Raw genomic sequence first — 26,249 nt, forward strand, 5'->3', positions numbered from 1 at the left:
ACGGTCGGCTCGCCATTCACTTCGACCTCCACCGTGAACGGCATCGTCATCTCCGGACCAACGGAAAACAGACTCAACCGTGGTTGCATCTCCTGCTCCAGCCCGCCGGCATCGCCATGCCCCAGCTGCAGGCCGATCTCCAGGTCACTGGGGTCTTCCCGCACCTCGCCATCCAAGACCCCAATGGAGGCCCCCGCCATCCGACACACACGCTTCAAATGTCCCACCTTGTGACAATGCAAACACACGGTGTTCTTATACGGGCACATTCGTCGCAGGTGCGGACCACCACACCCAAGCACCCCTGGAAATCCACCTCGCTCCCGGTGCGACCGTGCTGCGGTGCGCGCCCTCGTCCCGCACCGCCAGACGCGCGTGCGACCTGCGGCACCTGGGTCATCGCGCGGACCCCGGGCTGCGCGACCTGTGGCGCCTGGGTCATCGCGTGAACTCCGGGATGTGCGACCTGCAGCACCTGGGTCACTGCGTGGACCTCGGGATCAGCCGACATGCCCCAGCTGGAGCTACTCATTACGTCCTGGCCAGTGATGGTGCGGACATCCGTGAGTGTCTGCTCGACAGACGAAGCAGTCCCGACCGCCGAGTCGAATGTGACGTCGGTCAACCGCAGGATGGCTGCTACCATCTTCGCGTCTCGCAGACCAGAAATAAAACGATCTCTGAGTCGTGCCGGACGCTCCTCTGCCGTGAACTTGCAAGGCACGGCCGAATGCTTCACCCGTGCTACGAAATCTGCAACGCGCTCCTCGCCCCTCTTCGCGAGGTGATCGAACTGGAACCGCGCGAGCTGCAACGACTTCTCTGGCGCCAAGTGGGTCTTCATTTTCGCCACGATGTCCTGAAACGATAGCCCGTCATCACTGGGCTTATCTGGAGCCACCAAATCACTCAGCAGCCGGTAGTGCTCCGTTGATAGCGAGGCGAGCAAGATCGACTTGCGTTTTTCTTCATCATCTACATCATTTGCGCGGAAGTAGCAACCCAATTGTTCAGAAAACAACTCGAAGTCATCTCCCCCGAAAACGGGCACGCGCCCGTGCGCCGTGCCCTGACCTTCTGCCATGCTCGTGCTGGCGAGACCCTTGGCTCCGTAGCCTGGAACCGCACGGGTTATTCGCTGCCGCCCTGCACACGCCGATCCGAAGATCCTCGTCAGCCAACTGTAGTGTCGTGGTAAAGATGCTTAGCAGGCAGACACGAGCGGGGGAACAGTCGATCCCGGCTGTGGTGTACAAGCGCGAGCGCGGGCGTACTTTGCCCGCGGCTCTCCTTTATTACGTACTCAACACACTCACGAGCCGTGGCACTACGGCACCACTACGACACCTCAGGCGGCGCGCACTCCTTATATTCCTGGCAGACACGATGCTCACGACGACCACTCCCCCCATCATCATGCCCCGCCCCGCAGGCCCGCAGGCTATACCACAATCCGATCCTCCAAACTCAAATTATATTTCTATTATGTATTTGAATTAGTCCGTGAGAGGAGATCATGGAAAATCGTATAATATAATGCATGAAATCACTCCAAGATTCCAATTTGAAAACTATAGCGCTTACAAAAGCTATGCGTGCAGCGATTCGTACGTATGACGATCAGGCACTTGATGATATCAGTGAGGAAAGTGAAAAAAAAACATTTTGAGCACTTTTTTCTTTAATAAACCATTGTGGCCTATTCCAACTCAAGGCAATGTTGAGCAGGCTGAAAGAAATGGCAAATTAAGACCACGGTGAGATATCATCAAGAGCGAGGTGTCCGAGGATGCACCTAATAATGGATATAATTAAATACGGCTGTTATCTTCAAAAGGGATGTTTTAATTAACCAAAACACCCAATAGAGTTCCCTTAGTGTGCATGCTAAGTTTGAGGCTGCTAGGTTTCATGGTTTTGGAGTTATGGAGGACACACACACACACACACACACACACACACACACACACACACACACACACACACACACGGAAAATTATTAGTAGAGATGCAAAATTGCATTGATTTATCCCCCCACTCCCTCTGGAATATTCCATGTATGCACTCTTCCTTTACTGATCCTATCTCCTCACAATCTTCTTTTCCTTTTCCCTCTCCTCCATAACTCCCTCTTTCACCTTTCTTCTCTTTCCTTCTCTTCCAATTTTATCAATAAACCTCCCTTCTCTCACCTCCTTTTCTGTGTAACATGTACTTGGCCCCCTAATTCCACCACCCATCTGCCTACACTAGGAAGAGAAAGAAGAAGAAAAGTGTGCGAAGGAAGAGTAGGTGAGTTATCACTGGAATCCTGAACAAATTACAAATTCCTGTTTAAAATTGTGGGTAGCAAGTGGTCTGATATGTTTTTTTTTAATATCCCTTGACACCAGATTACACTGTTTGTCATCTCAAAGTGTGGTTGTTCAGGCAGTAGCTCCGACACTATAAACAAATTCCCTTTCTCAGGTTGTTTGTGCGTCACGTATGAATCGCGGTCTTGGCCTACGAAGGGCAACAGTGAGGATGACGATGAAGATGATGATGATTATTATTCCTATTTTCCTATTCTGTATTTTCATGCTTGGTTTTGCGTTTTTACGATTTCCATTTTAAATCTTTCAGTTATCGGTGGTATTTGTTTCGAGAGCCTTCTCTATAGCAATCCTTGCAAAGTGTTGTACTTATACTGCACGAGCTTAATCATAAATGGTGCCACCACAAGAGCCTTGCTTTTTGCCAGGAAAAAAAAAAACAATAAATAAATATTTAATAATTTTCAGAAACTCCTGCAGTTATATAGTTCCAACTTTCAGAAATTAGACTACTGTGAATTTTCTATGCTTTCAGCTTTGGACTCACGGTTGCAAAGAATGCCAGTGTGGGGTCTCGAAAATGTATTGTCCTTCATGGTCTAGTGGGATTGAAGGATGTATTGCTTGGATAAGACCAGGATGACCTGCAAATAGAATACATTCCATGAGATTTGTATATACCAACATTTTCAATATATGTTTTGTAAGCAAGGGTGCAAAAGGATAACTTTGCTTTTTAATAAGGTCCACAAACAAGGCTCGTGGGCTGTTATATTACATAATTATCAACATTATTTTATATATAAGTTTTTGCTTAAGAATTCATCAGCTGTCATGTTTTCTTGTACACCACATCCTTCCGGCATAAAGATGCACTCTGTGATACATGACTACAGGTAGTCAATCATGAATAAGGCATAGCCTGCTTTCCAGAAATGACTGGAAAATTTTCAGAAGTCTCATTTGTTTCCTCATGGTGTATTTTTTTAATTTTTCAAACAAGGATGTAGAGTGAAAAATTGAACACTAATCAGGTGAAGTAATTCCCAGTTTTATGAAATTTGACTTTTGTTTCTCTTTAACAATTTGAATTGCCATGAGAATTACAGGAATACGGATATCATAACATTTCCCGAAGAACATTTAAGAGTCAAGTATGAATTGTGTATGGAGAAGAACAACAAGAACAATATGAAGTATGAATTGAATCAAGTATGATACTATCTGTAGGCTGAGAGGTCACCCCCTAAACATACTCCACTTTCGAACGATTACAGCAAATCATCCATTACTATGCCTGGTGTTGCTTAATGGTTAGGGTGGTGGGCTTGGGATCCCATCATGAATCCCAGGATCCTGAGTTCAAATCTCACTTGGGTGTTGAATTAATACCAGGTGTGGTTGACTCTGCCTGTCATCCATCTGAGGTTGGCAAAATGAGTGCCAGCTTGCTGGTATCCTGTGTTGGAGTGGTGACCTGTCCAGGATTGTGCCCAATAGCCAAGGAGACTGCTTAGGCAGCACCAACGTTCTGCACAGAGTATGGTCCTTATGGATGGATGGATCCATTACTCAACAATCAATGCATATGTTGGTAGCATCATGCCATCTGTCTTTACATTGTGCCTTGCTCATCAAATAGAAATACACAGCTTGGTTCTGTGTTTAAAAAAAATCTGGGCTGTGTCATGAAAATAAAGTGTTGGTGGTCCAAACATTATCCTTAATTTTTCCTCGTGAAATTATTCTTGTTTCTGGTTTGCATATGATGGTCAAGACAGGGCTCATGTGATATACACAACTTTAGAAATGATGTATGAATGATAAACGGGGCTTTTTGATAAACGCATGGTGTGTGTGTGTGTGTGTGTGTGTGTGTGTGTGTGTGTGTGTGTGTGTGTGTGTGTGTGTGTGTGTGTGTGTGTGTGTGTGTGTGTGTTTTCAGTGACTCAGTTCTGCTCACCCGGCACTTTTAACCTGCCGTTGCAGGCAGCACAAAATCTGTGATTCAAACCGTCTTTTATACATAATTTTCAGCATTTAGACAAAAGAGTGGCAATTTCAAAATGATTAACCACAATTGTTCTGTTTCTAAATACAAATGGGTGTCACGGAAATATAGGAAATATGAGAAATATCCGTGGATGAGAGGTGGCAAGTTAGTACCATTTCCTGTTAGTTCAAGTGATATAACACACAAGCGAGCAATGCATTATAACACACATATGCACACACAAACACATGGATGGATGTTTATCCTTTTACCAACAGATGCAAAAATCTGGTAGAATTTATTTTGAGGCCCTGGAACAAAATAAGAAATTTATATTTATAACAGCACTCACAGCTGAGACAACTCCCTCTCCCACCACACCCCTCTCTCCTCCTTCCTGCCTAACATGATCAAGAGTAAATGTCATCATTTTAAACTTACCCTGTGCATTGATAAACCCAATATATGACCATCCCTTACTGACAAGGATTATCGGGAAGGTCAAGTAGAATGCAACATCCACAGCCCATCCAAAAGCTTTGCACCAGTCCACATCCACGGCATTTTGCAGGATGGAAAGCTGCAAGATCTCAACTTTTTAGACGAACTGAGAAATTTCTCCAACTCTTTTGTTGTGCTGAGACATATCCCTTTCTCACAGATATATTTCCAAGTACTTTTTGCTTCCCTTGGAAGCCCTGTGAGTCAATTTAAGGAATAATCCTTATCTCACGGGCACTATACACTTTATTTTGTCCCAAACAAGGCAGTTTCCCAGGTTTCTGCAGATGCGCACCGAGAATTCTAGGGCAGATTACGTAATTTTGAAAATCCCGTATTGACCATCTGACGTCTTCGTTTGGTGTTGTTAATTGCAGGTTGTGTGGACTGTCAATACAGGTGCTTGCAGTTTATAAAAGTGCAACTAGCTTTCCTTCCACATTCTACCTGCGTGTTCATTTTATTCACTTTTGGGCTACCATAGCTATTTCAATCATGTGCAAACCCTTGCAATGTAAAATGTAACGACAACATTGATGCCACATTGAACCAAACTTCCCATCTGCCTGTGATAGAACTGTTTCATAATCCATCTATGAATGGACAACAAAGGCCATCAATTTCAGTCCAAGGGTTGGGAAAGAAAATCCAGCAAAACGACTCTGTGATGTCCTAATGATTAATGTCAACATCATTTATCAAATCGACTGGTAATGAAAAGAATCAGGAGTAAGTTTGAAAGTACAATTGTCAACAGTATGGAATGGAACAAGAAGAGGCTGGTGAGTGAAGGAAGCCGGGAGAGTTTTCACCCACTGTGGCAAAAGAGGTCCGATTCTTTTGCGGTCTCTCTGAAGTTCGATTTTGCTTCAGACAACACACGTCGTCATTGAAAGAGTGGGCTGCAGGGGATTACAAGTGAAAAAGCAGGCCATTCAGCTGCCCAGCGGGAACCTCGGAGTGAATGGCATTGTGTGCCTCAGCCTCAGCACAACTCTCTTGACCCTCCAAAGGGGCCTGAGAAGGGTCTAGTGATGTTAGAAGATGTCTGAAGGCTCACACAATGGGCCAATTTTTATTGAGCGATCAATGAGATGCTCAGGAAGCAGGTTTGGTTCTTGTGCTTGTGTCTTCCATGAAACACTGCTGATGTTGGCATGCAAGCGATTGGCCCAATTTCATGAGTTGTGCTACTCCTTTGATTTTAGTGAATCGTCAAAACTTTCAGAGAGTGATCAATTTTAGCTTCAGGTCAAACAATTTCATGATTAAAAATTAATATCTTCAGTTCATCAGTATATTATTTCAATTTCTAAAAAACGTTCAAATAAGAATTGCATAATAATAATAACATGAATAATATTAATAATAATTTGAGATCATAATAATAATGATGATGATGATGTATTTCGTTATTTTAACAGTGTGTATTTGATGCCAAATTTAAAGATAATTAAACAGTGTAAAGAAAATTAGATATAAATATGGTTGGTGGGTCATCAAGTAAGTCATAATGCCATCTTCGATTAAATAATTGGTGCGGTAAAAATACACATAGGCTTACACGTATAAATTAGATCAGGTGAGAAAGTAAGTGTGTGAAGACCTGCATCGCATATGAATGAAAGATTGATGATTTTTTACTTAAATAGATGAATATAAATTAAAAATGTCACGACATGTCAATGCAAACTATCACCAGGGAACCCAGAATCTGAATAAAGGACCAAGCCCAATCAAAAATGTCCTATTATTGAATAATTGTATTCATTTTGAACATTCCAATTAATCCATACACAGTATTATTTCTCCCATCTTGTAACTTCTCAGAAATTCAACCTGCTCAAATCGTTTTTCAAATTATGACATTTATTCTTAACATTTCAACAATGTATCCTGGTGTTCTGGTTTTTTTGTTTTTTTTTATGTAAAGTAACTTTAGCTTTCATAATTTTTTCCCGATCACTTCGCTTCAGCATCACAATGGCCACATCCATGGCATGAGATGAAATGTTTCCAGTAGTGCACATTTTCTTTAACATCATGGAGACCAGGCCTGGACACATTAATCTGAAAGATATGCTGAAAAAAAGACATTTGAACAATGGCAGTATTATTTTGATCATTAAAGTGTACACCTTATAAATTTCTCCAAAAATTTTATTTCCAATATTATTGGGGTCAATGACCCCAAATATGCCGATGAGGAAATTGGTCTTTAAAGTGCAGAAGGTGATTAAAGAAAATGATGTAAATTTGTATGTTTAACTCGATGGCACACTGATTTTACTGCTGAAAAAAAACCCGTTTATATATCACAGTGGTGTATTTTTAATGGGGTCGAAGGCTCGTAATTTGTGGAGCACACACACACACACACACACACACACACACACACACACACACACACACACACACACACACACACACACACACACACACAAATACAAGAAACACAACACAGCACAGATTGTACGGCTGGCAGAGTTTGGTGAAGTGAGGAAGGCGAGTTGCTGCAGTGCATTCTGTAAATGGTATGAAGAGCAGCCATAAAACACAAGTGAAACTAGAAAGTATCTCAAAATGCAAAGCCCATCCACATCCGCTTTGTACTCGAACTAAACTTGACGAGAAAGACAGTATAAAAAAAATTGTAGATTTTATTGATTTGTGTTCTCCACAATCTCATAATAAAGGTTTGTTAAAGATTTGATGACAAAAGCTCAATTGGTAAAAAATGTTACGGCCTGGACAGACACACTGAATCTCAATGATAAACAAGGATTTCGATTAAAACATTTATGGCTAGTCTACCACTTCACCGATGACGTCATCCTTACAATCCTTTATTCCCCATTGGGAGTCGAATGACATGTGCCAAGGTTCAAATTTTTCCGATCAGTGGTTTCAGAGATTATGACGTTTTAATTATTTTCGTTGAATCTAAAACCTTTACCATACCACATGACCTACGACGTCACAATTATCATTGAAATATCCTCCATGGGGAAATAATCTCCGAATTATCAACACACATACACACACACACACACACACACACACACACACACACACACACACACACACACACACACACACAGTGATTGCAAAACTCCATGTTTCTGCTGTGTAGGTGCCGGGCTAACTACAAGGGCACTAGGTGGATTTAACTGCATACCTCCACCAGTCTGAACAGTTTACATTTTGTATCCCACTGCTTGGTCGGATCTGCCTACGGACCTTAACCAACATTTCATTGGCTCGTTCTTGTCATCTACCCATCTCATCCACCAAGTTTTGAAATGTCATGCTGTATGTCGTTTTTGGCCACATTTATCAATGGTGAAGAATCACTTCCAAAAAATTAAAAAATAATTCTCAGATCCGAATCCGGATCTTAAATCACAATCTTATCAATTCGTCCTTGTCACACACCAAACCTGTCCACCAAATTTTGGCCGAATCCGTCTATAACTGTTTGAAATATCCTGCTCACAGACAGATAAACACAGACAGACAGGAGTGAAAACATAACCTCCATCCACCAGTAACTAGATATATGCAAGCGCAAAACGTCCTAGATATTTGCAAGTGCAAAAAAGTCTATAATTGGGTCATGACCATAAAATTAGGTCAAGGTCAAAAGATCATGCCAAACCTGCATACTTTCTATTCACATTATTGATACAAAATTTCATTCTGAAAGTCCCAGCCAGCTCTGAGTTACTTAGGAATGCAGGAAGAAATAAGAGTTGTTGTTCTCCTCCTCTTCCCTTCATAAGGGGTGAGGTCCGATGGCACCAAGCTTCTGTCTTTGCATCGACCACGATACTTCTCCACTTCCCTCTATCCTCAGCCAACTCCCGCCACTCTCCAACCACCCCAAATTTATGGATATCCCTCCTCACACCACTCTCTTTGCCATTCTCTCTTGCCCCATCCACACCAAGTGTCCAGCCCATCTCAGCCGGCATTTCACCAATCTCCCCATCAAACTATGCCTGGTGTTGGCTTAATGGTTGGGGTGGTGGGTTTTGGATCCTAGGGTTCTGAGTTCAAATCCCGCTCAGCTGTTGAATTAATACCAGGTGGGGTTAACTCGACCTGTCATCCTTCCGAGGTCGGCAAAATGAGTGCCAGCATGCTGGTATACTGTGTCGGAGTGGCGACCCGTCCAGGATTGTGCCCAATAGCCAAAGAGACTGCTTAAGCAGCACCAAAGCTCTGCACAGAGTATGTATGGTCCCAATCTCAATATATATATATATATATATATATATATATATATATATATATATATATATATATATATATATATATATATCTCTCTCTCTCTCTCTCTCTCTCTCTCTCTCTCTCTCTCTCTCTCTCTCTCTCTCTCTCTCTCTCTCTCTCTCTCTCTCTCTCTCTCTCTCTCTCTCTCTCCACACCAATCTCCTCCCTCAGTTCATCCATTCTCCTTCTATCCAGCCTCTTCACTCCCACAATCCTCCTGACCCAGTGGTTATTGCAAGTGCAGCCTCTGTTGTTGTCTCTCTGTCAGTTCCACCGTCTCCAGGCCGTAAAGTTAGGCCGACATTACACACGACATCAGAACCTTCCCTTTCAATTTTCTTGATATCTTTCTGTCTGCCATTATTCCCTCCACCATCCTCCATGTGTTTGCATCCACCTGCATCCTCCTCCACACCTCTGCCTCAGACTTCCCATCCCTGGTCACTGTTCCTCCCAGATACTCAAACCTATTTATTCCCCTCCCTGACTGATCTCCTTCTCCTCTAACCTGATATTCATTTCCTTTCTCTGGTGTCCAACCCACATCATCTCAGTCTTCCCCATACTGATCTTTCGCCAATGCTTCCCAAATGCCTCCTTCCACTCCCTCAGGACCTCCTACATCTCCCATGTACTCTCCGCCACTGCAGCCAGATCATCCGCATACAGCATCCTCCCCATCCTACCCCTCAAGCTCACCTTCCTACTTACCATCTTCATGACTGATAAACATAATGGGGCTAAGAGAGCTTCCGTGCCTCAAACTGATGTTCACGCTGAACTGCTCAGACATCCCAGGACCAAACAAAACTCTTCCTTTCATTCCCTTGTACATTCCTTCCACCAACCTGACTTATGCTTCTGGCATTCCCATCCATCTCAGTGTCCCGACAACCATCTTTCTTGGGACAGTGTTGTAAGCCTTCTCTCGCTCCACAAATCCACAAATCCCAGGAGTGCAGGAAGAAAAAAACAACTAAATGGTGGTTTAGTACTCCTCGGGGTCTAAGAATCTTTGGGGTACCATTAAAGATTGTGGGCACTATTTGTAGAAACAAACCCTACAACAGCAAGCAAATTATACATATTGAAGAAACAAACCCACTGTAATATAGGGGGAGGCTTATCAAGTATTGGATGGTGATTTGTGATGGTGATGAGCTGATTAAGTGAGTAGCTCCATCCTCGATGGAGATTGAGTTTCCTTCTTGTTATTTCGGATGCTCCCACTCAGGTGTGCATTGAGGATTCCATCACCTTCCTGACCCTATGCATTGTCGGTGGTGTGGAGGGATTTAGGAGTCAGGAAATGGGTCACATGTCACAGAGTGCCAAGCTCCTTCCTTGCTCCTGTCACTATGGTGTTGACATCGCTGTCAGTTGAGCTTCGAGTTGATGGTGATCCTGGGATGTTAACACCAGAGGACTTTTGGATGATAGTGTGATTGTAAGTCAGGGTTAGCTTGGATATTTTTTGTTGGACTTTGTTGTGCAACATGTACAGTATATGGGCTGAGAGGATGGCCTCGAGGTATGCACACCTGCCTCTAAGCAGTCTAGCCTAAGTTTGAATCCCGACCCAGCTATAAACTCATCCTGGTGTTTTGCATGCAGGGTGAATCATCAATGTGTGTGCTGTCATATGGATGAAAGTTAAACTGGGCATCCCGTCTGCCAGCATTAGTTGGTGAATGTTAAAGATTCCACTGTGTCCTTCATATAGAATAGGTGAGCTATCGCTGGCACCCTCAAACAACACTTTGAATACATTCATACAATCACCCATCAATGCTCAAGCTACCTCAAAGTCCTGCCAACATCCCTATACCCCTCTATCTCCAATACTTCCAGGTGCCTGTTTCTGCTGTTTAAACTTATCGACTGTTTCTGCTGTCACTACCTTACCAGGGAGACCATTCCATGCATGAACTCCTCTCTGAGTAAAAGACCCCTACCTTACTACCATATTAACTCTTCTCTTCTTTACTCTCAGGCTATGGCCCCTGGTCCTACCACTGTCTATTGTGCTGAATAATTCTTCTGCATTTATATTTTTCTATCAGGTCAGGTCAGATCAGGCATGAGAGCATGCGGCAGAGCAGGGCATAGCTGCGTCCACTTTCCACCAGTCCTCCAGGGGCCTCCGTCTGGCCATCCCCTAGGGAGATGCCTGACCCTTCCCCAACTCCTTGAGATGCTGATCTATGCCCTTCATTTTCTTTAACATCTCCATCATATCGCCTTGTAACCACCTCCTTTCTAATGTGTAAAGCCTCGTCTCCTTCAGCCACTTCTCATAGCTGATTCTCTCTTTTGGATTGATGAGTTATTTTCTTAACTTGCCTCTGTTTACTCCGATAGTGATATAAATCCAACTCCAGTCCTGTTATTTTAAACCTAATAAATGCCTTCTGCTTCTCCTTAATAGCGTTCCTCATCTCATTACTCAACTACCCTGGTCTCTTTCTGCTTCTAATTTTACAACTCATTGGAATTTATTTCCTCTGCACTCGACACATTTGCTCCTTGAAAGTTTCCCATTGATCTGATGCTGATTGTCCTGCAGTTAGAGTCTCTCAATCTACATCACCGAACTCTCTCCTCATACCCTCAAGGTTTGCCTTCCTGAAATCTTACTCTATTATCCTGAACTCTAAGCCTGAACAGAATCTTTATACACACAATGTAATGGTCACTTGCTCCTAAATGCTCCTCTACCTCCACCTCCTCCACCATATTGGGATCATGACTTAAAAGGAGGTCGAACACTGCACTCCCCCTCATGGGCTTATCTACAAACTGGGTTAAAAAGCAATCTTGGACTAAATCTAGGAAATCCTCATCTGCTTTGCCTCTTCCCTGTTTCTGGATCAAATATATCCCTGGCAATTCAAAATCCCCCATTTTCAATACTCTTGCCTGACTACATGCTGTTTTGAATTCTTCGTGCACAACTCCTTCTTCTTCCTTCACACCTGGAGCCCTGTAAAAGCATATTGCCAGTATCTTACTGTTTTCACAATCTCTTATCTCTATCCATACAGTTCAATCCAAATATTAAAATATAAGGAAATGAAAATAAATGAATGAAAAAATAAATGCAGGTGAGCCACCCGAGACAATGGGAAAGCACGGTTCGTTATTACTTACAATGTGTAAGCATACCCTGCTGGTATCCTTCCTATAATTCACAGACCTGTGTGTGTTTGTTTGCTTGTCGTGCTACTCCTTCATCAATTTTTGGCTGATTCCATCCATACTTGCTACATAGGATCAGCATGACCACAAATAAAGTATGGGGGTGTTTTTATCTTTGCCGGTGGTCTTGGGGGAGGAGGGAGGGAGGGGTGGGGATGGAGGGAAGGGGGAGGGGCGAACTCAAATTCTCTATGTAATTGTGTATCGTGTAGTGCTGCCTCCAGGTAGGGGAGGGCATTACAAGTCTCCACCATTTATAGTTCAGTATTCCTGTCCCCAAGTTTTCCAGTGCAGTGAGGCATTTTTAATTAGAAGCAGTAGGTATGTTTTTGCTTCGTGCACGTAACCTGGGATATTTCTTTTTTGTGTATACAGAGCTGTCAGTTGTCTGTACACCCCCCAAATAAACATGCATCAGAGGAACATGCTTGGAACAAGATCACCCATCAGATGGGTACTCTGCTAGTTTCTATAAAGTATGTACTGTTACGGATAAGTAAATCTTATATGAATCCAATATGATTGGAAATGTTAAGATTCTTGTAAAAGACATGATTCTAATAATTTGAGGACAAATGCAACTCGAGTTTTAGTGAAATGATTAAATGAGATGTAATGTGAGACAAAGGATTCATGCACAGACATCGGCATGCATCATTGGCATCATGACATCAAGATTGATTGTCAACATAACCTTGAAGATGACTGGTGTTGAGGCTGAATGCTTTGGTCAACCGGGGCATTACACTGTGTGAACGAATTGGGTGAAAGTTTTGTTGTGGAAAACGACGCTCTCAGCCAATGGTCAAACTGTGGTCAATCTTTGGATTCAGAGAGAGAGAGTGTTGCCTTGCTTTGAGATTGACCTTGCGAGATTGCCTTAAAATGGTAATGCAAGGAGTGATCAGGAGAAGGAGAAGCAGATGTGACATGGAGGTGATCTTGGAGGTGACCCAGAGATTCATCGCTTGCAGCGTAAGGAACTTTGGAATGGTGGAGTGCTGGGCACACTGTGGGAGCAGGCAGCAACGGTTTCCTGAGCTTTTGCATTGAGCACACAGTGATCATTGACCTGGTTATTGATCCCGTGTACCAGGCTGGTGTATGGTTTCACTCCTGATAGCAGATCGGTTGTGCTCACGAAGAGCCAACACAGCACACCGGCAGGATTCCCTTGGCAGCATTGCACCAAGGTCGTTCACTCCCTCTACCTCATGCCTTCTCACAGTTTGGCTGGAGAAGTGGTGAGACACCACGCTGCGTGACAATTCCCGCAGGGCTCACTCGCTTACTCTCTGCACTCAAAGCGGATCGCTAATCTGCAAGGTTCGTCTCTGCCCGACCATTCATTTCCATACTCACTTTGACTACACGGTTGTTCTCAAACAGCAAAAGGTTCACAGATCTGCAAGCTTGATTCGACATGGCAGGTTTAATTGCACGTTCAAACATGACAGATTTTAACTTTGATTCACGGCACAAATTCTGGTAAAAGGGGGTGTACTAAAACAATATAAGTGACAAGTTGCCTTTGTCAGAAGGAAACTACCATTGTAAAGAGGTGTTGAACTATTTAAAACTGCATTCAAATACATGTGTGTAACAATGATTATGCATTGACCATGGCTTATACTTTCCTATGCGGAAGTTTACAGTTACTGATGAATTACTGGTTGAATTGTGATTGAATTGTGATTGCATTATTACTGATTGATATTAGCGCATTTTAACAGTGGGTTTAAAATAAATTGAATTTTTAAAGTTCCTTTTGTTGTGTGTCACTCGTTATCACCTGGTTGGTTGTCAATTGATTGAAAAGTTTAAAGTGATCGTTTTTATCCCCCGCCGTGTGGCGGAAGGGGGATATTGTTATTGTCTGCCGTGCTACCCCTTGGAACATTCAAGAAACACTCGTTTCAAGGTTTTGAAGGCCGCCCGTAACAGTACTATTTAAAATGTTCGATAGTCGATAAAGTATGCAAGTATCATTACAATGTGAGCACGTCTATAAAGTTTGTACAACAAATTTTTGTAAAGCAGTCGTAGAACATCTATATATTTTTCTAAAATAAAAAAAACCAGAAATAAGTCATAAAAACTATTTCTAATGCAAAAGGATGTAAGAATGCTACTCCAAAAAGTATGTAAACAAGGTCAGGATGGTCACAAGAAATGATCACATGACCCACTCTGCTCACAGGGACATGGCGAATCAATTTCTGCATTCACGATGCACAAAACCAGATATGTTTTGTGTTGCACGATGCACAAAGCCCCCTTCATTTGTGTTTGTAAGTTTTGCATATCCCCCTTCATTTGTGTTAGTATCTCCACCATCTGGTTCATGTCAAATGGATTTGGCGAGGCCGATCTGTTTTGATCAGGTGTGGATGCGATAGGGATGATCGCTCGGTCCTCCGTGGGGGAAATTTGATGCAGGGGGTGCCCAAGCATTGTCGCTGTCGCAGTTGCCCCCAATGTTACCTCTGGGTATGGCTGCAGAGAGAGATCTCCCTCAAAACTGTCGTCCTGAGCCAAGGATTCCTCTATCGTTGTTTCAGAATCCACCTGAACCAGCTCGTCTTGGTCCGCACCAATATTTACCTAAAACTTGAATCCTGCTCTTAATTTGGGGGGAAAGGGGGGGGGTTGCTAAGCACACCACTGGCTCGAATCCCGTTCCAGATACCAAATTGTTGCGGGTTCGAATCCCGTAAATTTTCTATTGGTCAATCCCACTCAGCTGACACCAAACTGTTGCGGGCCGGCGGGGTTGGGTGAGAAGACCACTAGGCGGTGGAAGCTACGTCGATTCCCACCAGACTCCCCACAATTGCAGGCCGTCGCTCACGGATAATTCTGTGATGTGGCGGGTCGCTTAACCGACCGAGGACGCTAATAACTCAACCACCTGACCGAGGGTCATCCTGCTTATGGGATCGGGTTACCTAATTAACCATGCGGTTCAACCACCAGGGAACCATGCCCTCGGTACACCTTGTCCGAACCGGATCACTCTACTGGATCGGATCACCTTTCCAGATCGGATGCAGCTGAGCGACACAGCCAAGGACGTACCGGCTAGAAGGAATGGACAGTCGGGAATAAAAACCCGACTAAACCTGGATCCGAACCATGCTGGACCAATGAGGGAAAAGACAAAGGAGAGCTGGGAACATTTCTACAACAATTATTTACTTACAGCAAGCGAGGAAAAGCATATGGCACACCAAAGGTTTATTGGGTATGTAACGCAGGGAAAGAGGAGAGGGGTGTGGGGGGTGTGACAATTATACAAGCAACTTATGAAAGCAGACACAGTGCAGACTTGACACGAGATTATTCACAGTAACAACAATAAAAGATCCTCTACAGGCTTACTTCACAGACAGGCGCCAGCACACTCAGACACGCACACAGAAAAAGAAACCCCAATGAAAAAGGGGACTTTTGCAGCCAGGGAGGGAGGGGGTTGAGGTTATATTTCTCAGTACCTGGGTGTTTTGGGGGAGGGATGCTCCGTGGTGCGGCACCCGACAATAGCCACGTCGCTCTGGCCACAGCCGCACGTGTGGAGATCATGTTCCGAACAGGAGGAGCTTGAATGGAGAAGGGAGGAATCCAGAGGGCGAGGGTGGAGCAGTAGGCGTGACCAGGCAGGAGCTGATTCATCAAGATCGTGTGGGCGTGGACGAGATGCAGGAACACTAACTTCTACAATTCTCAACACACTTCACTCCTCCTTCAATTCCTCAATTCCCTCAATTCCCCCATTCCTTAATTCCCTTTTTTACACGGAGGATTTCTCCGTGCTTTATAGAGCCCGAGGTTCGGGGAGGGGCCATGCCGAATCCTACGTCATCATCCGAGTCGAGCATTCCGACTGGCTCTGACCCCTCACATGGTCCGCCTTCCTGGGCTGGGCTTCGGCCAAAGGCCGGTACACTCCGCCCACCTGGGTGATAAGCGTACGTGACTCACCGCCCATGTCTGATTTCTCGCCCGGAAAACGAGACTCCGGGTAGACGGTGGTACGCTGTGGTAAGCGAGACGAGGGGAGCAAGCGAGGCAGAAGGCACCGTGGATCGTCACGCTGTGGTAAACGAGACGAGTGGTAAGCGAGGCAGATTTACCTCAGAACTGAAAAGAGGAAGAGTGGGATGTGGAATGGAGGGGAAAAATGATTTGATAACCTCAATAATAGCCCATCGCAACGCACTCCCTGCTGTCCCACATGACAAAAGGTAGGGAACTTTCTACACGTACAATAATGGGATAACTATCTCAGGACAACTATCTGTTGTTTGCCTGCATGCGGTTCCGAGAACAGCAACTATATATATATATATATATATATATATATATATATATATATATATATATATATATATATATATATATATATATATATATATATATATATATACACATATCTCTATAAATATATATATACATATCTCTATAAATATATATACACATATCTCTATAAATATATATACACATATCTCTATAAATATATATACACATATCTCTATAATATACATCTTTGACTAAGTACAATGGGGGCTAATAAAGGTTTAAAGAGGTTTAAAGGCATATAAATAAATTAATTCTGGGTTTTACTGCTGTTTTACCCAGTGTCTGTCTGTTCCATCACCCTATCTAACACATATATTTGTTCTTCATACCTGTTTGTGTCCTAACATCATTACATCATGTCCTAACATCCTTAAAACAGTAAATTTCCTGTTTGGAACTATTTTCAATTTTGTTTGACTGCCAGGCAGGGGGATAGAGTAAAAAAATGTGATCTCAGTCCTCTCTACGCATGTGCAAGTTCAGAGCCAACTATGATTAAATGACAAACTTGTCTTCCTATTCATGTTCAAAATATAACAAATCAATTTAAATACGTTGTTCCTCAATCATAAACTTGTAAGATGGACAGACATAAGGATGGAACTGAACCAATTACTTTATCCCGCTTTTTGCTTCGGGCATCCATAACATCCACAACGGAAAATATAATTTATTGAAATTCTAGCCACCTTGTGCAATTGGTTAGGTGAGAGATGATTGGCATTCCCTCCAATTACGGGTGAGACACGTGTTTGAGTCTTGTTATTTGTATGTTAACTGCTGTTGACATTGCATGTTGTACATGCTTGTAAGTCTTGGTGGTGTGGGTTTATGCCTGTGCTGTCGCTGATGACTCGCCAACAAGTGATGAACCCGATCTGATGGCTGAGGGGCGTATAGCATTTGGATTCTCATTCTCGTATGTGTTACATCTGACTGCAGCTGTGGAGGAATACAGGTATGGTTTGAAACAATAAAGAGCTTACCTTGTTTAGCTTTTCCTGGTTGCTTTATGCAGCTTTCTTTAACTGAAATAACATGGTGGTTAGTTTTTGTATTTTTACAGAAGATTTTTGTATTGGTATTGTTTTTGAGCATACATTATATGGACACCAGACTCGGTGGTGTAATGGTTAGAGCGTCCACTCCGAGTCTGGGAGGTTGGCGGTTTAAATCCCAACTGAGTCATACCAAAAAATGTAAATGCTGCTTCCTTGTTTGACATTCAGCATTTCAAAGGATCGAGCATGGATAAACAATGCTGGCAAGGAAATGGCAATCCACCCAGTATAACCCTTGCCAAGAAACTGCTTTGGCAGCACCAACGCTCTGTAAAGAGCAAGGTGCATCAAAAAAAAAATAATAATAAACACACTCCATTTCAGCTGTAAACTTTGTCCTGTAGAGATTTTTCAAACATTTCACAACCACACATCAACTGCTCTGTAGCAACATTTCCACAGTACACTGTAATCAGCGAGAGGAATTTCAAAATGCCCTCATGGACTATTTGCCAAACATTCACAGGGGTATGTGGGAAGCACATCAAGGAACCCTTTCAAAGTTCTGCATAAACATTTACCTAACCAGCATATCACTCAAGAACACCGGTGACTGAAAAAAAATTATGTGCCAAAATGTTCAGAGCATATGATAAATCATCGCACAACCATGAGGGTCCAGGAACATGAAATATCACAGCAAACCTCAGATGTATTCAAATACATGCTGATTTTCATACCTTCAGCGTGATTTGTTCATCGATCTATCAAATTGCTATTCCAATAGCTTATGTTGAATATAAAAAAGCAGAATGAATTTAGGAATGGAATGAAGTAGGAAAATGAAAGGACAAAAGACATAAAGGACAGCGAAAAATGGTAAACATTGGCAAACGGGTTCAAATCCAGTATAGACGGGTTACTGTGTTGATGTATCTGTTATGTCTCAATCTTTTTGTAACCCATGTAAAATAAAAAAGTCAATTGAAGATTGTATGAGCAAAAGCTCTTCCATGAGCCTTGGAACCTGTAGAGAAAGACAATCGTGTGGTTGAAATGATCCGAAAACAAAGGCCTCTCCCACACAATGCAACTGCCAAAATGAGTACTGGAATGTCACACCCGCTTCCTTCTTCATCATGGCCAGTCGTTGGCTAATGCAGTTATTTTATATATAAAATTGAAATGGATTAATCTTCATAAAAAGAAGGAGAAAAAGACATTTAATGTCATGGCCACCATGGTTTTCATAATTTTGCTGTACAGTTCAAGGGATAGCCCAAATTTATTTCCAACTAACATGGCTACCAGTCTACCAGTTGTCCATCTTTGATCAGATTACAAAATAAAGTTAGGTGCAAGTGTATGCCATCGTGTAATGCATTTGTGCCAAGTTTGAACAAAATTGGACCTTACATGTCCAATAAATGATTCCAGGGGACATGTTTAAGTCACAAAATGGCCACCAGTCGGCCATCTTGGATCTGATCTCGAAAAAGAATGATGTGTGTATGTAAGCCATCATTTTTTTTATCCGAGTGTCAAGTTTGAAAAAGATTGATAAATGCATGTCTGAGAAATGGTTGAGGACAAGTTCAAAATTGGGTTTTTAACAACTAAAATGCCGCCAGTCAGCCATCTTTGATTGAATCGCGAAACAAAATGATGTGCTTATGTACACCATCATATATTGCCTTTGCACCAACTTTGAACTAAATCGGTCAATACATGTCCGAGATATGGCTGCAGACGGACGTACGCACGGATGGACGAGAACCAATCCATCAGCCAAAGTTTTGGACCAAGTCCAATGGGGACTAATAATTCTTACACATTTTCCTCCTTGTGTATGGTAGATCCCCTTTCCATAATCTTTGGTAGTCTAAGCCTGCTCCCATCTGCAGTTAACTCCTCCATGAGCCTAGACCACTGTAGAAAAAAAAATGATGAAGAAGTAAATTGTAACTGATAATTGATATTGTTTTACATATACTGCTCTCCTAGTAACCTCAAAATGAACGTGTACAGGCGGTATTTGTGTATCGCATTGATAAGCCCATTTATTCAGTCATTTGTCAAGCTAAATTGTTTTTTTTAATTGTAATTAAGTTTTGTTTTACAAAGCCTAAGACTCAATGAGGGGTTGTTAAGGAAAACCAAGCACATATACACACATACAATCAGAGACATAAAACACTAAATTTGATTTCAGACAAACATACAGCGTGTAACCTTAGAGGAAAGGCCATCTTGTAATGTCGCTTTTCTCTCCAGAGTCTGTGGGGCAATTCTTATCTGTTCTTTCTCTCTTTTTCTGACTCGTTTACTGTGGACGCACAAAGAGCTTTCGGCGAGGGCAAAGCCAAAACAACCATTCTTCTTCAGAGTGACCACTGACTTGCACCCTGTCTCTCTCACTCAAAGCACTGAACTCCAAGCACTTTTTTCCCCTGATCCAGATTGTGTAGTAACCAATGAGTGTGCTCTAGAAAGTCAAGTGATTTGGGTGCAAGTTCTTCACAAATCAAAACTCCCATGTATTGTAAATTTTCAAATTGAGTTTTTGAAATGGTTTATTTATAGGGTTAGAGGTATTGCAGAATATCGATTTGTATTGCATCACTTTTAGGTAATAGACACAAAACGTTTTTAAATGGATACAGAGGGACCAAGTTGTGTGGGTGCAGTCCACGTAGCACATCTACAGCTCCAAGTGCAGCCCATGATGGTAAATAGGTTGAGGACCACTATGCCACTAGTATAAATGTGTGACAGAACTTTAAATAATAAGCCAAATGACCTCTGCCTCTGTCTCAGCTTTCTTGCATTTCCTTGCAAGCATGGCATTCCAACAGGTGCTCCAATCACAAGGCACATGTTGTAAACTGTGATTGTGAAAAACAAGACAACAAACCACCACCACTCAGAAAGACACACAGACAGGGAAAAGGAAATACTGTACCGCACAGAAAACAAGGCGATTGATAGGTCCACCCACAATTTTCCAAGTTGGTATATCCTCTTTGTCAGCAAGTTCATATTGAATCCAGGTGGGACGGAATCGAAGCAACAAAGATTACGGTGAGAAAAGGTGTCTCTATACGAAGACGAAATCCCAGGCTACAGCTTGTTTGAGAAGCTCGGCATGAGGTAGTGCCAGGAGCGCAATAAAAGGGGGTCCCATTTGAACCTCATGCCGGGAATATGATTTATGGAGTACTTTCAAAAAATCAATTGGCAGAAACTGGACTCGTTCAGGAATCTTCTCGCTAGCCATGGCCAAAGTCAGGCAATACGAGTGTAAGGAAAAAAAAAAAACTTCTGCTTTCAAACAAATTGAAAGTTAAATTTGTGGAGCTATTAAACAGGAAATTCAACGGTGATGTTAGAATGAAATCTGCAGCATCAATGATATCAAATACATGATTTTTGTGTATTTCTCAGAATCACAACCAATTGTAGCAATGACACAATTTAGCAAAGCAATTCATTTGATGGGTCAAGCGAGGAAAGGAATTTTTCATCGATTCAAATGGAAAAACATGAAAAGTGCAATGCATGAGGTCCTTACCATAGTGAGAGTCTCGGCAGCTGTTCTGAGGGTCAAAGTGCAGCACTGGCTGGAGGGTTGAGCTGTCAGCAAACCGGTTTCCAGTCAGTAGTGGCAGTGCTGGCCCACTTTTGTTGTCCACAGAACCAACAATGATTTGTGCTGAGACAGGTGGCTCCTCTGAGTCTCCAACACAAGTTGGCTTCTGATGAGGATCTGATGGCACACCTTGTGAAGAGTTGGAAGCTCTGTGGTGACCATCTCTGTCATTGTAATGAGCATCTCTGTCATTTGCACCTGAAATGAGACGATTATTAACCAAGTATGACTTGAGGGGGAAAACAGCAGCAAAACTAGAAGGGCACTCGGTGGAACGCGTACCTCCACCATGTAATGCCTGATCCACGAGAACATATCGGACCCAACACATTTTTCAAATATCATGCTATACAGTACTATATATCGTTTTTGGCCCTATCTCTTAAAAGATTAAATCATTCTCGTATCCAGATCCGGGTTCGGATCTTCACAAAAATCGAATCATTTCATCCTTGCGACACACCAAACCTGGCCACCAAGTTTCGTCCGAATCTGTAAAAAACTTTTTGAGATTTCGTGCTATATATCCATTCAGCCCTATCTCTCAATGGTGAAGAATCACTTTTTAAAATTCAAGTAGTCGGACCCGGATCCGGATCTTCACCAAAATCTAATGAGTTCGTCCTTGTCACACACCGAACGAGGCCACAAAATTTCATCCGGATCCGTGCACAACTTTTTGAAATATCCTGCACACAAATAGACAGACAAACAGACAAAAAGGAGTGAAAACATAACCTCCTTCACCTTTGGTGGTGGAGGTAATAATATAATTATACATGAAGAACATGAGCAAAATAATTTATTGAATGAACAATGGAAAACAAGTTATTTGTACAACCATCTCGGGTCGCATGATGTTATCATGATCTTATCATGAGACATACAATACTCGGAACCCATTCTCATGATCATGTTCAATACAGTAATATAATGAATTACTTACACTGAAAAGTTTTACTTAAACTGGCAGTGTAACCCAGTTGATGGAAGCATGATAATTTCTGAGCTATCTATTGTGGGGTTTTTTTAATGCAAGATAGAGGTTCAAGGAAGAGTGAAGTGACAGAGGGTAAAAAGGGAACCGGCTGACAAAGGCAGTGGGGTCAGTGGGGACACACTTGGACACAATAAGCAAGGGTAATAATAAACAGTAAAAGAGGAGAGAGAGAGGGGAGTAGAGGATACACAGCAACGAACAAGTTAGAGGGTAGGGTTAATGTAGATGGAACATATCACAGGTAGGGATAGGGAATGGCATGAGATGGTGGATGCATAGTCTGCTTCAAGCCCTTTGAATCTTACTTCAAAGTTTTAATATCAGTGCGGTCTGCTTGAGCCCTTAGATCTGTTTGAAGTGTACAAGTCTGCTTGAAGCCCTTAGGATCCTACTTCAAGGTAATATCCTAAGGTTCTGTCACACATTTATACTGGGGACATAAGCTCGGTTGGATTTCACAAATATTACTTGAATTGTACTTTCTTAAGGTTAATCAAGTAAACTATAATAACATAGTCTATTTTGTCAATTCCTGGTGGCCATACAGGAGATAAGTGTTGACCATGACAGATCACTATTGTCAATGAACATGGCCATGCAGCACATTTGTTTTACAAACATGCGCATGTCCAGTCCAGTCGATTGGGACCATACTCTGTACAGAGCGTTGGTGCTGCCGAAGCAGTCTCCTTGGCTATTGGGCACAATCCTGGACAGGCCGCCACTCTGACGCAGGATACTTGAATGACTCGGTCATCCCAGCAAGCTGGTACTCATTTTGCCGACCTCGGAAGGATGGCAGGCTGAGTCAACCCCCTGGTGAATTAATTCAGCGGGCAACGAGGCTTGAACTCAGGACCCTCGGATCCCAAGCCGCCACCCTAACCACTGAGCCAACACCAGGCTAAACATGCGCATGAACATGCCAAATTTTTCTCCTCTGTTATTTCATTCCAGGATAGCCATCCATACATGTCCCATGGTGTTTAATTAAACCAGTTAATTGTTGCTCTGACATATTTGGTCATGGTTTTATGCTCCAATCTTTCACATCCATTAGGACCATACTCTGTCCAGAGCGTTGGTGCCGCCGAAGCAGTCTCCTTGGCTATTGGGAACAATCCTGGACGGGTCGCCACTCCGACACAGTATACCAGCATGCTGGCACTCATTTTGCCGACCTCAGAAGGATGACAGGCAGAGTCAACCCCACCCGGTGTTAATTCAACAGCTGAGCGGGATTTGAACTCAGGACCCTAGGATCCCAAGCCCACTACCTTAACCATTAAGCCAACACCAGGCATAATCTTTCACAATGTGAATCCAATCTCTGCGATTTGTCCCCACCACATTTCCACAGGGTGCTCAAGGTCCGCCAACAACCCCCTTCTGGTAAAACTACCAAAATCACGAATCACTGCTCATCTTCACTCTTTCATTCCTCGTTTTTCCCGCCTTTGGAATAAACTTCCTCACTCTATTCTTTCCCATTCTTCCCTCCAGGCTTTCAAAACAGCTGTTCACCACCACCTCTTATCTTCCCCCATCCAAATCCTCGATCTTTTCTACCCCCGATAATCCACCCAAGCCCACTTCCTTCATTTCTCCTGCTTTCCTTCCTGAAAGTCCCTGTAATGTCCATCTTCTCTTCGCCATGTTCCCCGTCCCATCCCCATCCCTCTCCCTTCCACAGTTCACCTAATGTGTCTGTTCCCCACTGTTTTGTCCCTTCCACTCCCGCCCCTCTTGTCTCATGCCTCTTTGCTGTGAGTTATGTGTTTGCTCTCATACGAGCCTCGACCAAGGTATACAAAAAAAAAAAAACTCATCCGATAATAGGTTTTTGTGGATTCCAGTAAATGAACAGGAGTTTCATTTGTGCTTAGTTTACTGATATATTAAGGCTCTTATAGTACTTAAAGTGCTCTACTTCTTTATCAATAAGTACTGTTTGGGTGTCACTTAGGCCTTTACCAAGTGCTTAGCGTGTAGCTAATACGATATGAGATCTGGGACCTGCTGAAAGGCCCTGGAAAATTGAAGGTTCTGAGAACTTTATGGCTGCTACCTTTCTGGGAAATATATTTTGGGATGGGGAGCGTCAACTTTATTTTGTGTACAGTTGAAAAAAATAAAAGAATAGGAACAGAGTAAACAACAAAGGAATATGAACAACAACCAAATGACCTAAAGATCCAATTAAGTGAGCAAGTGGTGAGAACAGTAGCTGTGAGTCACAAAGGACGCTCCAAGCTGCACAAGTTTTTCCAACACGGAAAAAGCCGATAAAACATCAGAATTCCTCTAGATATTTTGCAGTCGAGCCGAAAGCAACATAATAGACCGAAAATAATAGATCGAGATAAAAAGCCTATTGTAATACGCTCTCCCAATAGGAGCGGTGCGACACGGTACACATTGAAATCTTGGCAAATTAAGCAGCTACAACCTTGATCTTATGAGTTACTATGGACCCTGAGTGCCACTGGCAAGTTTGGTTGAGATTGTATAATTAACAACCAAATGCATCGACCAAAGAAAGACACATCGACCATGGGATATTTTGGGTCCTCAGGATCTTTTAGGTCTTCTGAGACATTTGCGTCCTTAGGGTCTTTTGGGTCTTGAAGGGTTGACAGGGTCTCAGCAGTCTAAAGGGTCAAAAGGTACATTCAAATAGTACTTAATTTATTGACATACATGTTGTTACAATGTTCAAACAGCACGTAATTAATAAACATATAGACATACGGCTTCACGGATGGGACACAGACGGCTTCACGGACGGCTCTACGGATGGACGGCTTCATGGTGTTTTTCGTTTTTATATGTACAGATATGTAGATATCAAGTGATATCGGTTGAAAATTGCCGGTTAATGTGACCTTGACCTTTAACCTTTTGATCTTTTGACTCAAAAACAATAGGCTTCTGGCTTATCACGACCTCTACCAGGTGGTGAAGTTTCATGAAGATCAGAGTAAAAATATGACCTCTAGGCGATTTACATACAAACAGACAAACAGACAAGCCGGTAGGCGGACATGGGTAGTCGATCAAGTCGAATTTAGTCGTTTTTCAGCCTTTACTGGCCAACAAAAGCATCCACAGCAACGGTTCTTTCTCACACATAACTAGGACAAGCCGGTAGGCGACATGGCTGCTCGCTCTAGATGGAAAGCTGGCCGACGCGACTAGCCGATATTCATGTACATGCTATCAATCAATTTAGCACAATAAATATGATTATCACAGCCCTCTTAGTTTGCGCCCAGAAACCCGCCTTGTGAAATTTCAGGCATGTTTCCAAAGAGACTCTAACAAATGGCAGCCCTGGTAATTCCATTTATCTATTCGCTAAAGATTTTATTTTTTTATATGATTCTGTAAGACATTCTCCTTGGGCACAAAAAAAAACAGGTCTCTCGGAGGTCCAGTTTCGGAGGTATTGATTTTTTGTACAGTCCACAATAAGTGTATGATGTACGATAAAGTATTTTAGCTGTTGCTAAGCAATGGAGGTGTGCATAGCAACCATTCATTTTTGTGTACATGCAAGCCACATTGTACACATTTCACCCAAGTTTCATCAAAATCAGACTCTTTCTCTTAGAGATATTCGCAATTAACCGTTTCTGAAATGTTCGACATGTACTCGCCCAAAACCTATCTCCTCCTACAAATATTTTTTGTTAGGGCTGCAAATTGGCATGAAGGGAGCGAGATAGATTGTGCACAGAACTCTAAACTTCGATTTTTCGAATTTTTTTTTTCGATTTTTTGACCACTTTAAAGGGCCGTTGCTTTGCCGTTGCTCGGGCCCGGGGTCCCATATTCGAAAGCACACGATTCCCAGAAATATTGGTCCTACCTACCAAATTTCATTGGAATCAGTTGAGTGGTTTAGCCCCTCGGCTTGACCAAAGTTTCGCGGACAGACAGACAGATGGAAATGTCC

At 42.7% G+C, this 26,249-nt stretch overlaps 2 protein-coding genes across 7 annotated transcripts in view; one reads left to right on the plus strand and one right to left on the minus strand.

Moving 5' to 3' along the window:
- The window catches only part of LOC147014271 (transcription activator GLI3-like), a 200,252-nt gene that overhangs the window by 90,883 nt on the left and 83,120 nt on the right, over positions 1–26,249 (minus strand). For all 6 annotated transcript variants that reach the window (XM_085852107.1, XM_085852108.1, XM_085852104.1 and 3 more), the window contains exons 3-4: positions 21,214–21,489; positions 2,863–2,959 (exon numbers count right to left, since the gene is read on the minus strand). In XM_085852107.1, the coding sequence (XP_085708233.1) occupies positions 2,863–2,959; positions 21,214–21,489 (373 nt within the window). The remainder of the gene's footprint in view (positions 1–2,862; positions 2,960–21,213; positions 21,490–26,249) is intronic.
- LOC147014272 (uncharacterized) overlaps positions 22,522–26,249 on the plus strand; it is a 45,928-nt gene continuing 42,200 nt past the window's right edge. Inside the window, exon 1 of the mRNA XM_085852110.1 lies at positions 22,522–22,689. The gene's annotated coding sequence lies outside the window, so the exon portion shown is untranslated. The remainder of the gene's footprint in view (positions 22,690–26,249) is intronic.

The sequence above is a fragment of the Eptatretus burgeri genome, chromosome 13 (genome assembly GCF_056783735.1).
Source record: "Eptatretus burgeri isolate ZD-2024b chromosome 13, Ebu_testis_v1, whole genome shotgun sequence".
In the NCBI taxonomy this organism is placed as follows: Eukaryota; Metazoa; Chordata; class Myxini; order Myxiniformes; family Myxinidae; genus Eptatretus; species Eptatretus burgeri.